The 17,175-nt window shown below is 42.3% G+C and overlaps 1 protein-coding gene across 4 annotated transcripts in view; it reads left to right on the forward strand.

Moving 5' to 3' along the window:
- Positions 1-671: 671 nt before the first annotated feature.
- The window catches only part of LOC149313198 (cGMP-dependent protein kinase 2-like), a 72,634-nt gene continuing 56,130 nt past the window's right edge, over positions 672-17,175 (forward strand). For 2 of the 4 annotated variants that reach the window (XM_089526253.1, XM_089526256.1), the window contains exons 1-3: positions 672-817; positions 6,847-6,997; positions 7,583-8,116. In XM_089526253.1, the coding sequence (XP_089382379.1) occupies positions 7,596-8,116 (521 nt within the window). In that variant the 5' untranslated portion in view covers positions 672-817; positions 6,847-6,997; positions 7,583-7,595. Of the gene's footprint in view, positions 818-5,353; positions 6,998-7,582; positions 8,117-17,175 lie in introns of those variants that run through there. The other 2 variants (XM_089526255.1, XM_089526254.1) reach the window with 2 other exon arrangements.

A 17,175-nucleotide genomic window follows, 5' to 3' on the forward strand; every position in this document is an offset into this window, starting at 1 on the left:
ATAGAAAATAAGTAAGGGAAAAGCAGGGGAAAAGTAAGAGAAAATAATAAGGGAATATAAGTAAGGGGAAAATAAGGGAAAAGAAGTAAGGGAACAGAAGGGAAAATAAGTAAGGGGGAAGGAAGGGGAAGGAAGGAAGGGGAAAGAAGGAAGAGGGGAAAGAAGGGGGAAACAAGTAAAGGGGGAAAAGTCAGGAGAAAGATTTCAATTTATTTATTCATTTATTTATTATTAAGGAGAAACAAGTCAGGGGGAAAAGAAGGGGAAATAAGCTTGGCTCTGGGGTCACCACCCACTCCAAACCCCCAAATTCCCTAGCACTGAGCCAGGGCACTTCAAGCGGTATGAAACTGGGCTATTCCTGCAGTGCGGATGAGGCACAGAGAGACAGAGATGCCCAGCTGAAGCAAGGCTGCCACTTTTCCTCCCTGCCTCCCTCCCTCCCTGCCAGCTGGCTTGCTTGCTTGCTTGCTGCGGGCAGAGGGCAGGCTGCTGGCCCAAGGCTGCTGCTGCTGCTGCTGCTGCTGCCCCAGCCTTTCCTTCCCCTCCGCTGCGTGCCAGGCACAGAAACAGCAGCAGCAGCAGCAGCAGCAGCAGCAGCAGCAGCAGCAGCAGCAGCAGCACTCTCTCCATCTCTCCTTCTCCTTGCTCGCCCCCTGCCAGCCTTGCCAGTCTGCCAGCCCTCCTCAGCACAAGCAGCCCAAGCCAGCCAGGAGGAGACAGCGCTGCCTTCCTTCTCTGCCTCTGCTTGACTCCATCTGCCTCTTTCTCTCTCTTGCATCTCGGTGCCCACCTGGAGGAAGGGAGAAGAGGGCAGGTAAGTGGGCAAGGAGAAGATGGAGGGAGGGGTGGGCTTCAGGAGGCCAAGCGGGGTGGGGTGGGGTGGGGGGGATTCAGGTGTATGCACATGGGAGAAATAACCCGGGTTCATGCCGCTTGAAGTGCCCCCTGGCTCCATGCGATGGAATTCTGGGCATGGTGGCTTCGCTCTGGTGTCACAGGCAACTACCATGCCCAGAATTCCATCGCATGGAGTCAGAGGGCACTTCAAACGGCATGAAACCGGGATATTCCTGCAGTGTGGATGGAATCTGCCAGGCATATTGGAAGTGGGGACACTAGGAAGAAATCCCCTCCTCTTGAGGAAGAAGAGAGAAATCTTGAACCAATGTGATGGGGCTTGCAACCAGCATGACACACATACACAGAGGTCCAACCCACACTGCAGAAATAATCCAGTTTGAGACCGCTTCAACTGCCCAGGCTCACTAGCTAGGGAGACCTGGGAGCTGCAGTTTGCCTGTGGCCCCAGGGCCCTCTGACAGAGGAGACTCACTGTCTCACTAAAACTACAGATCCCAGACTTCCCTAGCATATTCTGCCCAGAAGTAATCAAATTAGATTATTTCTGCAGGGTGTTTTGGGTCTGGGCGCATCTGCACTGTGGGTATAATGCGGTTTGACACCACTGGAAGAGCCGCAGTTTTCCATTCTGTGGCATCCTGTTTTTGTTTTTAGTTTTGCAAGGTCTTGAGCCTTCTTTGGAAAAGTGTTGTGGTTGTTGTGTACCTTCAAGTTGTTTCTGACTTCTTATTATTATTATACTATTTATTTTTATTTTGACCCCACCATGGGGCTTTCTTCGCAAGATTTGTTCAGAGGAGGCTTGCTCTGGTCTTCCTCTGAGGTTGAGAGAGTGTGACTTCTCCAAGGTCACCCAGTGGCTTGCCATGGCCAAACTGGGACTCGAACCCTGGCCTCCAGAATCTGTTATTGTGTGCCTTTAAATCATTTCCAACTTATGGTGACCCTAAGCCAAACCTATCACTGGGTTTTCTTGGACAGCTTCTTCAGAAAGGGTTTGCCATTGCCATCCTCTGAGGCTGAGAGTGTGTGACTTGTCCAAGGTCACCCAATCAGTTTACATCAATCCATTGCAAAGCGTCAAAGCTCAGGATGCTGTAGGATGGAGCCATGGTGGTTAAAGTAGTGTCAAACTGGATGATTTCTACAGTGTAGAGGCACCCAAAGTGTTCCACATGTATTAAGCCAGAATAATTCAAGCTGCTAACATGTCTTAGAATCCTTGCTTTCCCTGAACCGTGCATGGGTTGATGATGGGTTTTTGCCTCTGTTTTCTCTGTGTCTCGCTTGAGCTTTTAAACAGAGTGTTACTTGCCACGGTTGATAGCAGCACTATCATTATTTTTAAAAAATGCACACCCTTATTTTATGGCCTCTGACAGAAAGGGCTTGGAAGAGATGTATGGGGATAACTAACCCATATCTTCTGAGGCTGGCATGCAATTGCAAGAGAGGTTGTATTCGATCTGCATTTCATGGTGGCTCAAAGGCTTAAGAACTATTGGATGTATTATTTTTGTTTGGGGGGAGAGAGAGAGAGAGAGAGAGAGAGAGAGAGAGAGAGAGTTCACTTGGACAAGAGAAAACTAAGGTTGTGCAACATGTTGAGAATCAAAGAACACAGATTTTTATCAAGAGCTTTCTTCCTTTGCCTCTCACTCATGTTTGATGGAGCTTAGATTTAATTGGGATAGAAGATGCTTACTGTTTCACTCCATGTAGAAGAGACTTACATTTGAGCTAAATTACGGAGTCTTATGAGTCAGCATGGCATAGTGGTTTGAGTGTTGGTCTGCAACTCTGGAGACCAGGGTTCAATTCTCTGTTCGGCCACGAAACCCACTGGGAGACCTTGAGCAAGTCACACTTTCTCAGCCTCAGGGGAAGGTAATGGCAACCCTCCTATGAACAAACCTTGCCAGGAAAACCCCATGACCTTAGTTAGGGCTGTCATAAATCAGGAATGACTTGAATGAACAGAACAACAACAAATACGAGGTTTTATTGCACTATTTATGCACAGTTGTGTTGTGTGCTGGGGTTCCCCTTGAAAAATGATTTCCTAGAAATGATTTTTTTTCCTTTGGAGGAGGGAGGAGATGAGATGGGACATGAATTCCACCTAAATGTCAGTGTTAAGGCTATGTACAGTATCTATGGGGCTTCCTTCCTTTCTGTTTACTAGAGTAAATAAAGGGGAAATTAAGTTTATATAACAAGGAGGCATTTTGCCTATGTGACTGTATGCATAGTAAATAACTATCAGTGGGCTTGATTGTAATAACTGTCTTACTCTGAAGATGTGCAATAGAATGGAACTGCTTGTTTATAGCTGAGTGCATGTTTTGCTTCTGGGGTATAAGGTAGAGAGGCGATGAAGATCGAATGTGACTTGATGGAACACTCTCCCCTGTGTGGAATGTTTAAATAGCCCAGCCACAAAGGAGGGAAACAGAAGAGTTTGGGGAGCAGCAGAAGGACGTGAGCATTATCACCATTTTCCTGGCAAATGGTCTCACTGTGGATGTACCTGTGGCAAGTACTGGATCCTTCTGGAAAACTTAAAATGTGAACAGAATCATGCCGCACCACTCTTTCATTTACATGTGCCTCTGTCTGTTGTGAACTTGGAGGCTTTCACGGCTGGCATCCATATATTTTTGTGGGTTTTTCCTCTGTGAGGCTGTGTTCTAGAAGAGTTTATTCCTGCCGTTTTACCTCTGTAAGTCAGTGCAGCATTCAGGGTTCAGAGTTTTGCTTGGCCTAGGTTGATCTAGGCAAAAATCCTAGCCATATAGCTTGCTAGGTTATCTTGGGCTAGCCATAAGTTGTGTAGTGAAACAAGGACTTACCGGGTAGAAATAATGAACTATTTTGATTTGAAGGGATATTGACATAATCGGCCTCATCCCTTAATCTTCCCTGTTGATTCTGAGCTTAGCTGCAAGGTTCACAATAGTTTGGGGAAATTTATTTTCCCAGCAACCCAGTATACTGTTATGAGCTATGTCAGTTGTTATTGCAAAATGTTTTGTGATGGTTGGTCTTGGCTGGGCAATTAGGATCCCTTAGGTTTACAAAAGGCCTGTTCCTGCTAGCAATGAAAGCTACTAGGGCTGGTTTGCTTAGTGAATTTTGTTTTAGGACTGCCCTTGAGTGTGCAGTGATGAGTAATGCCATAATGAGCACTTGTACTTTTGGTTTTTTTGAAGTGCCTTCTCATTTATTCTCAGTCCTTTCTTCCCAAGAGATATTATAACAATGAACTGAGAACAATCATGTATGGATTCTAATTAGTTTTAGGGGAAGAAAGCTTTAACGGCATCTTCTTGTGTTCTAAATGTATGCTTATGTTGCTCCTTTTGTAAGAAAGGTGGCAGAAAAAAGGATCAAGGTGTCAAAAACCAACAACAACACCTCACGTTGCAAAAAGTAAGACTGAGCCAGATTTTCTAGGAGGTAGCTTGAGAAGTCTTGACTGAAATAAAGATCCACTTCCAAGAAAAGGTAGTGAACCAAGTGGTACATACAAAGAGGGAAAGGACATGAAACAGAAAAGGAGACACAATAGGAAAAGCAGTGAGTGGAGAATATAATGAGGGGAGATGAGGAAGCAGGGCAGACAAAGCAATGTTCAATCCAAGAACAACAAACGGTTGTGAATTTTTTAAAAATGGTAAATTGAATGGGACTCCAATGAAGAAAACTGTATGGGAATAAAGGGAATGTAAGAGGAGGAAGTAGTAGCCAGGTTTTTCATGATTCATTGGATCACAGGAAAGAAACAGAAATCTGCCACATGTCAGACCGATTATTTAAATTCCAAATTGTTTCTGGGCACTTGGATTTTTGCACTCTGGGCAGAAATGATGGTCCTGCCAACCAGCCTGCCTTTCTTCCCATTAGGTCTAAGAAGCAATACAGATAATGCATAGAGAACAGAGATGATTGTTTTTTTCCTCTTGCTGAGACATCTGATCCAGAATAGATACAAATCTATAATGTCCTGCATATGATGGAAGTTGCGTAATTATTGGTGAACTTGGAAAATGAGTGCAAGCTTGTCTTGCCGTTGGACTTGTGCCAGAGCTATGCCAAGGCTTACACCAAAGAGAGAGAACTACTAGCGAAGTAACAGTGAAACCAATGTAGTAACAAGGGATCCTGCTCTATTGATTGGTAGACAATGGAAAACAGGATGGCTTTGTGTGAGAGCTTTATGGAGCTAGGAAGGGAGAGATTAATACTTAGGAAATGAAACATTGTTCCCTTCCCAAAATGATAGTGGGGTTAAGGTATCAGACCTAGTTGTCTTTCACCACTGATGATTGCTTCTCTTTTAAATCACAATGGTTGGGCTGTGTGTGTCCCTAACTCTCAGTTGAGAGTCAACATAGCATAGTGGTTTGAGCTTTGGACCACATCTCTGAAGATAAGGGTTCAATTCCCTGCTTGGCTATGAAAAACTACTGGGTAACCATGGGTAAGTCACACACTCTCAGCCTCCCCCCAGAAAAAACCAAACCATTAGAGGTTTGCTTGAGGGTTGCCGTGAGTCAGACACAACTTGAAGGCACACAATGACAATAAAAACCGCATACCCTGAGTTAGGGTTAAGGCATATCTTTGGCACCTGTACATTTCTGAAACTGATTCCATGATGGCCTGTTCCAAGCAATTCCTTGACCACTGCTGTTCTATCATGACCAGTCCAGCACAATTCATACTTGGAACTGGGCAGAGCAAAATTGCTCCACCTTTGGCTGGCCAATAGTCCTGCATCCCCATTTGTGCTCTGTACATTTCATAGAGTTACAAGAGGTGAAGAGACTGGAATGCCATCCAGTGCTAGCATGTCCTAAGACAACACCATCCACCACTCATACAGTATGTTGATTTTCAGTGCAATCTATGATTTGCAAGAATCAGAGACTATGTGTAGTGGCAATCTTTTTTTAGAGGATGATACACATAATACAGAGGAAGGCAATTAGCTCACATTTGAGTGATGCAGAGTTGATATACTGTTCAAAATGGATAACCAATTTCCTGTATATGGCACGCTGGGATCTCCATCATGTAACCTCAGTAAGACTAGCCTTATCATTTGGCAGAATAAGAAAGAATTAGACAGCAGATGCTGGCAGGTAGCAGGTAGGTTTGTTGTTGCTGCTGTCAATGCCTTCGAGTAGTTTCTAAAGTATGGTGATCCTAAGCCAAACCTATAATAGGGTTTTCTTGGCAACATTTGTTCAGAGGAGGTTTGCCATTGCTTTCCCCTGACAATGAGAGCATGTGACTTGCCCAAGATCATCCAGTGGGTTTCATGGCCGAGCAGGGAATTGAACCCTGGTCTCCAAAATTATAGTCCAACACTCAAACCACTGTACCACATGCTGGAAGAGAAAGCCTTCTTCCCTGTGTAAACTAACCTGCTGCCTTCAGGTGTAGTGGAGGATGCTGTCCCATCACCAGTGCTGAAGAAAGTTTCAGTGGGCAATACTATTGGATTTTGTATGTGACATGTGTGTGAGTGTGTGTGTGACATCTTGTCTTTCATCTCAAGTGCCATCTTGTCTTGGGCTGTGCCTCTGTGTGTGTGTGTGTGCGCACACACACGCATTATGCACTTTCAAGTTGTTTCCGACCCTAGGGCAACCCTACCAGTTCAGAGGAGATTTGCTTTTGCTTTCCTCTGAGGATGACAGAGTGTGACTTGCCCTAGGACACCTAGTGGTTTTCTGTATCTGAGCAGAGATTTGAACCCTGGCCTCTACATTCATAGTCCAGTGCTCATAACACTACACCACACTGGCTGTGTCTGTACCTCTGGTGATGGGCTTTTCTAAGAGGTAAACGACATAATCCTTTTAATATGCTGCAGTTAGTGAAAACTACCTTCCAAAAGATTTGTCTATACTGTGAACTATATAAATTGTTCAGTATTTGTCCTGATTTCTTTACCTGCAACTGAAAAACTAGATCCTCAGAAAGTGTCTTGAAACCTGCATCAAACAAAGCTGTGTGGAGTCTGCAAAGCACCAAAATCCAAACAAAGACTAAAACAGCATATGGAAAACCCATGAGGCAGGGGATCAGCAAGAAGCACTGAAAAGCTCCCTGGTTGTTCTAGGTATCTAGAAATTTGTCACTAGTGCCAAAGCATTTATTTAGTCGTGTGTTGGCTTGATAGCTCAACATTTTATCTGTGCATATTGTGTTTAAAAACATGTAATTATTTTCCAGGTTTTCTGTGACATGGGCATCAATATGAAAATATAATCCATACTCCCCACAATTTATACTGCCCACATCAGTAGCTTTCTTGCAAGGAGAGGTTGCTCTTCCTTTCCCCCTACTCCCACGCTTCTACTGTTGCTGTTTGGTTTTATTTACTGACAGTCTGACAACAGTATTTTGGTTCTCAATGTGTGAAACTAACATTAATAAGAATGTCCAACAAGAGCAGAAGGTTGCATGAGCCACTGGTTTGAAATGTGCCATGGCTTACAGGCAGACAACCTTCCAGATGGTTTTATGAAGGGATTTAATAAGAGAGAAAGAACTAATGATCTCTATCTTTTATAACTGTGTGAGAAGAAATTCTGCTGGATGTAGCATTCTGCTGTCAGGTTAATGTTTGCATTCTTTGTTCCTATTTGTCACAGAAAGGTGGTTGTTCCTTGTTTGCTTTTTTAATATCTGTTTCCTTGTGTAGGCCACCATCCCAAATGGGAAATGGTTCAGTGAAACCCAAGTACCTGAAGAGGCCAGAAAGCCATGCAGGACACTGCCCATATGGTTGCTCAGGTGGTAGCAGCAAGTTTTTGAAAGACCCGGGTGTGAATATCAGCACGATAACAGGTGCTGCAGATATTTTGAGAAGCAAGGTTTGGGAGCTTGAGCGGGAGCTGAAGAGGCAGGAGGAAGAACTGCATGAGAGGAACTATCACATTCTCGAACTCCAGGAGCAGCTGGCTAAGCAAACCAGAACCATTGCAGACCTCACGGAAGAGCTCAAGTGTAAATGCATCCAGCTGAATAAATTGCAGGATGTGGTGGATACCCAGGGAGCAAATCCTTTCCTGTTTTCCCCTCTTAAAGAAGTACCCAAGGTCAGCTCAGCACCATGCAGCAACAGGAGGAGAGGTGCTAAGGAAGGCGTGTCAGCAGAGCCAACAACCCGGACGTATGACCTGACTGAGCAGCCTCGGTTTTCCTTTGAAAAGGCAAGAGTCAGAAAGGCCTCAAGGTGAGACCATTTCATGTGCTAGTAAGACAGAGAACAGAAGATGTTGCATGTTGATTGAGCAATCAATGTGATTAGCACATAACCATGTGCAGAAGTCGATATGGTTTTGTGACTGTATCCCAACACTGCCATAATATATAGAACCAAGTCATACTGTGCAGAGGTCGATATGGTTTGTGACTGTCTCCAACCACTGTCATATCATATAAAACCAAGACATACTGTGCTTCAACTTGGTGTCAGTGGTTATTTGCAACAGAATTTTTGGCTTAAGCAACAAGTGTAGTTCACACAAACTGTGTCTTTTTGTGATGTGCATATCCACCCTATGGATAGGCAGAACATTTATTTTTAAAACAGATTCTGCACCATAATTATAAGACAGTGATTGAGGTTAATGGTACATGTTGGGATGACTATTTGTGGTTGTTTATATGTTTGGTGCCATGTTAATGAACCAAAGTTATCATTCTGTAGAAAAGACACATGAAAAATGATTCTGTAAGGAATGTATGGAGTTTAGAAATGGTCACTTTTTGGACTATAGTGCCTAGAATCTTCTAGTTAATATATGGTTATGTCAGCTGAAATTTTTGGGACTTGTAGGCCAAAAAGTAACATTTTTAAGCTTTAGGAATTTATCTACGTATCACTGGACAAGAGGAAGAGATAACTGATGTTGGAGGATAAAAGAAGGGAGAGTGAGAGGAGTTTACACCTACACCATGCCCTTTTGTAAAAATAAATAAAATAAATGTATTTACATTCAAAAGGGATCTCAGTTACACACAGTAATGTTCCAGTATAACAAAGGCCCTGGACAGACGGGCCCTTTAGCATGTCCTGGTGATGTGCTAGGGTTGTCCCGGGGCACCGTTTCTAGATGCCCCACAATCCTAGGACATTGCCAGGACATCACAGCTATGTGGCGCCGTATATACGGCGTGCACAGCTGTGACATCACTGCCGCACGCCTTCCAGACACGTGCACGTGGCAGCGACGTCCTCGCGCCGCTGCAGGCAGTTTGTGGCAGTGCGAAAAAGAGTCGCTTTTTAGCGGTCCTTTTGTTTCCACGTAGCCGCGCTGCAGAATTTGGATGCTGTGGTGGGGTTACGCGGAAAAGAGAGGCAGCCGCCAGCCGCCTCTTTCTGGTTGTCTGTACCCTGCCAAAAGCAAGTAAATAAAAATGTGAAAGGAGGAAAAATAACCACAGGAGTTGACAGCATGAGCTTTTGTAGACTTCAGTCTACTTCCTCAGATGCTTTTGGTGGAGTGGAAGCCAAGGATAGACATATGTAAGTCATGGGTATGTGAGAATGTCAATTCAAATTCAAAACTTTTTGTGTGTGGGATAGCAAGTCCAGTTTCAACATTTGTGGACAAAGACATGGCCATTGGGCATGAAAATGAGGTGGTAAGACCAGCTTGGCCTTGGAAACTAACCTGTAGGTGGGGTGAATAGATAGGACGCCCCCATGAGGATTGGGTCAGATAGTGTTGAAATGTGTTTAGTGAGCCAGGAAGCCAAGGGCATCCAAGTTTCCAAGACCCAACTGGTCTTGCCACCTCATTTCCATACCCAATGGCTATGTCTTTGTCCACAAATGGCCATCATTAAAACTGGACTTGTTGTTCCATACACAAAGGATTTTGAATTTGAATTGACATTCTCACATACCTATGGCATATGTATGTCTGACCCTGGCTTCCACTCCACCAAAAGCATATGAGGATTGAGGAAGTAAATTGAAGTCTACAAAAGCTCATGCTGCCAACTTCTTTAGGTAGAAAAAAATATTTTTCTAGTAATGTATTAATCTTTTAGCAATCAAAAGGGTGGAAAAATATACTCCTGTTGGCCATTTGTAAATTTCCAGGAAATAGGTAAATCATTCAAAAGAACATGTACGTTTCTGGAAGTCAAGGAACTTTCCAAAACCAAATTTAATTGTGCGTTCTTTCCTATCAAAATATAGCCGCTAAGGGAAAACTAAAACACATGAATCAAGGAAGCATCAGCAATATTATATCTCCAACAATTTGCTGATTTAGAAAGCCCTTTCTTGAATAGCTGTTGTGGTATCCAATATATCCAAAAGGGCAATTTTGTAGTATAAGACATAGTCATAGATCTATTATAATACAGTGCGCCCTTGGCTAATGTGGGGGATCTGTTCTAGACCCCCCGCGTACGTCCCAAAACGCATATGCTCGAGCCCCATTCACTTGAATGGGACTTTTACAAGCAGCGGTGGCGCACGTGCCCCATGGGCACACACCCTATTCATTTGAATGGGACGCGCCACCCCTTGCGCCCCATGCGCTCCTGGGAGGCTCTCCACAGGTTTGAGCGTATGCTCAAATCCATGTATAGCGTGCCCGCATATGACACAGGCACACTGTACAAGTTATAGATTATAAAACTGATTATCATTGATTAGACAGAATTGGATTTTCCAATCCTCTATTCCATTCGTGCTGTAAACCTTACAAGTCATATTTATTTATAGATAACATAAATGTCTACAGTATACATTGTCAGTTTGGATACTTGTTTGGCTTGAATTCATGTTCCTAATATTAAGGAAACCTTGGATGCACTTAAAGCTGCAGGACCAAATTTGGATTGTAACAAATGTTATAGTTGTAAGTTTTGCCATTTAGATGATTTAGAACCTGCAACACTGAAAAAGGGAAAAACTCATTATCAACACTAAATATGTGAGTTAAGGTAACAATCTCATTATAAGCCGACACCTTTCATAAAAAATGGTTCCCTGCCAACTTTCAAATCTAGATCCTCCCATAAAGTCAATTTGGCATGAGCATATGAGTCAAATTGCAAAGACAGTATTTGCCACACAGTTCTAACTGCTGAAATTGTTGGCAAAACACTACTTTTAATAAAATAAAATAATAAAATAAAGTGAGACCCAAGTAATAATAATAATAGTAATAATAATAATAACAATTTTATTTGTTTCCTGACTCTCTATCAGAGATAATTGAGGTAGCTTGTACAGTTCATTGAATAGAGGTGCCAAAATGAGGACTTATAAACTGACCATGGTGGATTACTAGCTTTAAGTGGATATATCCAAAAATTAAAACAAGATAGCAGATATGTCCAATGGTATGTAAGAAGAACTGGAAAACCAGCACCATACCTTAAAAATAGACCTCAGTATGCACAGTGTTCCAAAATGGACAGGTTGTGACTACTGCTTGTCTTTGTGCCTAATGCCCATTTGAGCATTTCCTACCAGAGTTGTTGCTGCTTTGTGCTTTAATTTTCCTGTTCATTGAAGTTGGGGAGGTTTTTTGGCAGAGAAATTTATGTACTTGTGATGTATAATAATAGCATTGCAACTGCAAAATAGACATTTATTATGTAGCTTTTGCATAATTCTGAAGGGGGGGGGAAAATCACACCAGGTCTGCAAATATACATAGCAAGTGAGGACTGCTTTCAAACAGCAAAGCAATGAGCTTCTGTAAGCTGGTAGAGTGTTTTATTTATGTCTCTGGTACCCTCAGAATGCCACAAATGACTAACAGCTGCCTGAGCAGATAGGCTAAAGCGAATTTATACGAACTAGAATTTTGTAGACTTGTTTTCAAGGTTGCATTAGCATGTAGCCACTGGGATTCCATGGAAAGAAACGTGTATCTTGAGTGTAAAGCAAGGAGGGTTTGACAATAGTGGAATTTGAACTCCTCACTACTGGTGCTTCCATCAAGACCTGCCAAATATAATGACAGAAAAAAGATAGGAGTCACACAATGCGGGAATTTAATGGTATTAAATTCTAAAGTGTGATCAGCCATATGATAGAACCAGGTATACTTCCAGTCTCCTAATCCTGCACCATCTGGCATTTCTTGGATAATTAAGATTGCAGCTGTAACAAACTCAACTTTTTAGGGATTTGAAATGCCTTAGTTCTGATATAAAATCAAAATAGTTTGCCTATAACATTGGGTTGAAGCATTGGGTTCCCATTGAGTTGAAATGCATGAGTTAAATGCATGACCAACCCCCTCCCCCATCCCCAAACCATGGGCAAGTGAACACAGTGAATAAAATGCTTTCCATTGTGGTAGTTTTCAAAGAAGTAACCATGTTTAGTCTCTTGAGGTATAAAAAGGAGAGAGGGAGGGAGAGAAAAAAAGAAATGAGGCAGCAGCTTTAAGACTTAACTAGTTCTTATTTTAGCATGAGTAAACTCACTTCTTTGGCTGCATACTGAGCGGTATTAAGGCTCTGAATGTGTTTTTCTGCCTGGCAGGAGATTGGATTGGATGGCCTTGTGGTCTCAATGATTCTAAAGTCTCAGGTATAAAGCAGATTCTGTTACATTCTATTCCACTTTCACAATTGTGTTTGTGTGTGTGTATGCATCTACAGTCGCGCCTCCTTTTCGTGGAGGAATCTATTTCTGACCCTCTCGCGAAAATGGAACTTCACTTATATTCAAGCCCAATTGGCTTGAATATAGGTGTAAGGGTGTGCACCTCAGGCATGCGCCTTATTGTTTCCCCCTCCGTTTGTCCCTTGCGCATAAGTGAGGGACACGAGTTTAAAAACTGAGAACAGAGGGAGGACTGTATATCCTTTTTACAATGAGTAAACATTAGATAAAGTTTTAGGAACTCATATTATTTTAAATCAGATCAAATGAAGAATAGAAAATATGGTGACAGATTTAGTAGAGATCAAACAAAGTACTTCAGACAGTGTGGTGTACTTCACAAGACAATCAGTGGCCACTGCTGATATTGGAGAGGGTGATATTATATTCGTTTCCCACTGAGGAGCTTCCCATAGCTGGCCAATTTAATCAACAAAATTGTTTTGATCTGGGAGGGTACAATCTAATGATCATATCCAAAAGGCATCATCATCCACTTTACCCCAGGGAACAGTCCATATATGACTGTATAGTAGTTGCTATGTCTAACAGTGTTGCCAATTTCCGGGGATTTTGACTGAATAATGATAATAAATATTGGGAAATTCTAGGGATTTTGATAAAACATTTTGGTAAAACATTCCAAGGAATATCTTCCAGGCTTGTTGGCAACACTGATTTCTAACGTCCATTTCATAACGCCTTCCTCTGAGGCCTGGGAACTAAGCAGCTTCCTTGCATTTCAGAAAACAAACAGGTAGGAACAGAAATTTTATGCTGGGGATGTAAATCCTGGTTTATCTTATTCTCTTCTTCTGCAAGACAAATGAGAGATCTTTTGCTGGTCCCGAGAGAGTTTTCTCTTTCTCAAGGTTGACTTTTGCATCAATTGTGGAAATGGCTAGCTAAACAATATTATCCGCTGCCTTGCTGGGGTGCGTTGAGGCTTCGGATTGTATATTTTAACCTTGTAAGCCACCCCGATTGCATTTTGTAGAGAGGCAGGATATAAATAAATTTTATCGTTCTTATTCTTATTAATATCTAAAAATTAGATACATTGGCATCTGTTTTGATGAATTAGCTAGTCTTTTTGTGCTTGTTACTACATACCCTCCAACATTTCACAGATGGGAACTGGAACATGTGTGGCGAAGCAACATCAGAGGGTGATCAAGATGGCAAAAGTTATTAATGAGGAAGAGCACACAAGCTAGGAAAGGCTGCAGCAGTCTGCTTTTGCCTAAACCTACTGGGAAGGGCCAGAGTGCACTCTTCCTCTGCTTCCTCCTCTTACCGAATTAATTGAGTGCAAACTACCTTTTCATTCTGGATTCTGTTTGCAGCAACTGAATGCAAACTACTTTTTCACTCTGAATTCAGTTTGCAGTAATTTAATGCAAATTTGGTTTGTAGCAACTGAAATTAGCTGAGGCTAGAGAAGAGAGTGAGAGGAGGAGAGGGGAAAATTAGACATTGTAAAAGCAGCTGAAAAGTGGGATGAAAGAGGGACAGTTGGGTGGAAGGTATGGTATGGAGATGGGTTTTGTCTCACAAGGGGGAGAAAGAGCCATTTTGCACAGAGACACATTTGCAGAAATTACAGAATCCCTGAAGAAAGGAAAGGTGCTCTTTATCTCAATCTTGCACTGGAGGTGAGGACATGTTGCAGTTTCTTGGCAGCCTCTTGAGAGCATCTCTCTTGATGAAAATGGGAAGTGCTGCTAGTATTCTTTGTGTGCCTATATTACATCCACCACAGCCTTCTCAAAAAGGAAGCTTAACACATCTGAATCAGAGCAGCAGAGGGGTGTACCCTTTTATAAGGAAAAATATTTAGAATTAGGCAAAGGGCTACTACATGCCTTAGAATGTGCATCAATCCATATTTCACAATGCCCCAAGAATGGGGGGGTGAGTGAAGAGCTAACTGGAATTGGGACAGACCACAAATGGCATTGTATGGAGAAAATATGAGGGCTGTTACTTAAACAGGCAACACACAAAACAGTCCCTGGAAAAGACACAAAATTCTTAAAAACAAATGACCCTACCATATTGAATTTGGGACATTGTTGACACGAAAGCCCAAATATCAGGTTGACTGAACTAGCCATTATGGCACAGATGAATCAGATTCATTGCTAACAATAGCTATACTAAATGGGTGATAGCAGAGGGATATTCTGTCCTTGCATCTCTTTGGTTATTGCCCTACATAATGGTCCCCTTGTGTGAAAGTAACATGCCTGCATCCTTTCTTGGAGATGTGGATACATTGGCTTGGAAAGTGGATACATTAGTTTAGAGAGAGAAATGAAATCTACCAGATGAGAGATGCAACCATCACTAATAACCACCCAAATTCCCCTAGGCATTTCATGACTTTTTCCGCTGAAATTAGTATTGATTGACCTCTGTGTTTGGCATGTTGTGTCCTCTCACAGATGCTCACAATCCCTTCCCCCAGCATGTTCCAGTGTAATCTTTCCTCATAAACTCTCCTCAGCCTTTTATGTGAAAGCCCTCCTTCAAAAATAGGGGTGCTAGATCTCAGGGGCCTGACCCTGCTTTTCAGGGTGAGAACACTGTCTTGAAAGGTGTGTGCATATGTATTTTTTCTCATTGCTTAGATATGGTGTTTTTTAATTATTATTTGAATTGTATACGCTTTGTAACTGTGGTTGATGCTTAATGTCTCATGCTTAATAGCTTCACCAGGGCCTGCCCCTTACAACATCACTCTTGTAACTTCACAAGGGCCACTATCCTGTGACATCATAGAATCATAGAATCATAGAGTTGGAAGAGACTGCAAGGGCCATCCAGGCCAACCCCCTGCCATGCAGGAAATCCAAATCAAAGCATCCCTGACAGATGGCCATCCAGCCTCTGTTTAAAGACCTCCAAGGAGGGAGACTCTATCACCTTCCGAGGAAGTGCATTCCACTGTCGAACAGCCCTTACTGTCAGGAAGTTCCTCCTAATGTTCAGGTGGAATCTCTTTTCCTGTAGCTTGCATCCATTGTTCGGGGTCCTGTTCTCTGGAGCAGCAGAAAACAAGCTTGCTCCCTCTTCAACATGACATCCCTTCAAATATTTAAATAGCGCTATCATATCACCTCTTAACCTTCTTTTCTCCAGGCTAAACATCCCCAGCTCCCTAAGTCGTTCCTCATAGGACATGGTTTCCAGACCCTTCACCATTTTTGTCGCCCTCCTTTGGACACGCTCCAGTTTCTCAATGTCCTTTCTGAATTGTGGCGCCCAGAACTGGACACAATATTCTAGGTGGGGCCTGACCAAAGCAGAATACAGTGGCACTATTACTTCTCTTGATCTAGACACTATACTTTTATTGATGCAGCCTAAAATTGCATTGGCCTTTTTAGCTGCAGCATCACACTGTTCACTCATGTTCAACTTGTGGTCTACTTGGACTCCTAGATCCCTTTCACACGTAGTTTCATTCAGCCAGGTGTCCCCCATCCTATATCTGTGCATTTTATTTTTCCGTCCTAAGTGCAATACCTTACATTTCTCCGTGTTGAATTTCATTTTGTTAGCTGTGGCCCAGCTTTCTAGTCTATTCAGGTCATTTTGAATCTTGGTCCTGTCCTCTGGGGTATTAGCTATTCCTCCTAATTTGGTGTCATCTGCAAATTGGATAAGTATGCTCCCAATTCTGTCATCCAGGTCATTGATAAAGATGTTGAATAACACTCATAAAGGATCATCCTTGGGTTTAAGTTTTTGGCCACAAAATATGAGGATTTGGAATAAACCTGACCTGGCAATCCCATTCAGAAAGTATAAGAATTTATTTTCAAAGAAGGGGAAATTCCCAAAGAATAATGTCAGTTACACTTTTAGTTTTTCCCCACTCCATTTATTCCAGTTTGCAATCTCCCCCTGCAACCACCAATTTCTCTTTCTGCCCTTGATGTTTGAACCCTGTCATTTGGGTTTCCAGTTTAATATCATACAATGGAGTGTATTCTTATTGCGTAAGATTATACATATCCACTAATTATTACCCTGAGAAAAATTTTATGGAGGAAAACAACAAAGTTTGCAATTTTTGTTTCATCAATCAGTGTTTATAGGGAGAAAATAACTGTACCAGACGGGCTTTGAATAGTGTTAATGTTGCTTTATGTTCTCTGTAATAAGTACACCAGTGCAAATAAAAATTACAAATTGAATAGTTGGCAGCAGGGAAGTTGGTAGAAAAGTAATACTGTATGGAAACAGAGTAAAAATTCAGTTCATTAGTATAGGCTATGATTTAATGAATTGGAACAAAGAATGATTCTGTTTAGGAGCCAATAACATTTCCAGATCATATATGAGGAAGAATTGTTGGCATATACCATCCAAATTTCCCAATTTGGGATGGACAGTCCCAGCTAATCCTCTGACGTCCTATTTTTTAGCTTCTTTTAAAATAGCCCAGCTTCTCTCTCCTCCCACTTCCCCTCTTTATCCTTGGCTTACTTCATTTTCTGCAGATTGAATTCAAAATACAAAAGTAGTTTGCACTATGTTAACTCTTAAAGAGGAGAGGACAGGAGAGGAGGTGGGGTGAGTTTTGCTCTTAGTAGCCTCGTGCAAACCATTGGAGCCTCTCCTAGCTTGTGTGTGTG

Source organism: Sceloporus occidentalis, unplaced genomic scaffold, assembly GCF_023333645.1.
Source record: "Sceloporus occidentalis isolate IW3139 unplaced genomic scaffold, rSceOcc1.0.p SCAF_5, whole genome shotgun sequence".
In the NCBI taxonomy this organism is placed as follows: Eukaryota; Metazoa; Chordata; class Lepidosauria; order Squamata; family Phrynosomatidae; genus Sceloporus; species Sceloporus occidentalis.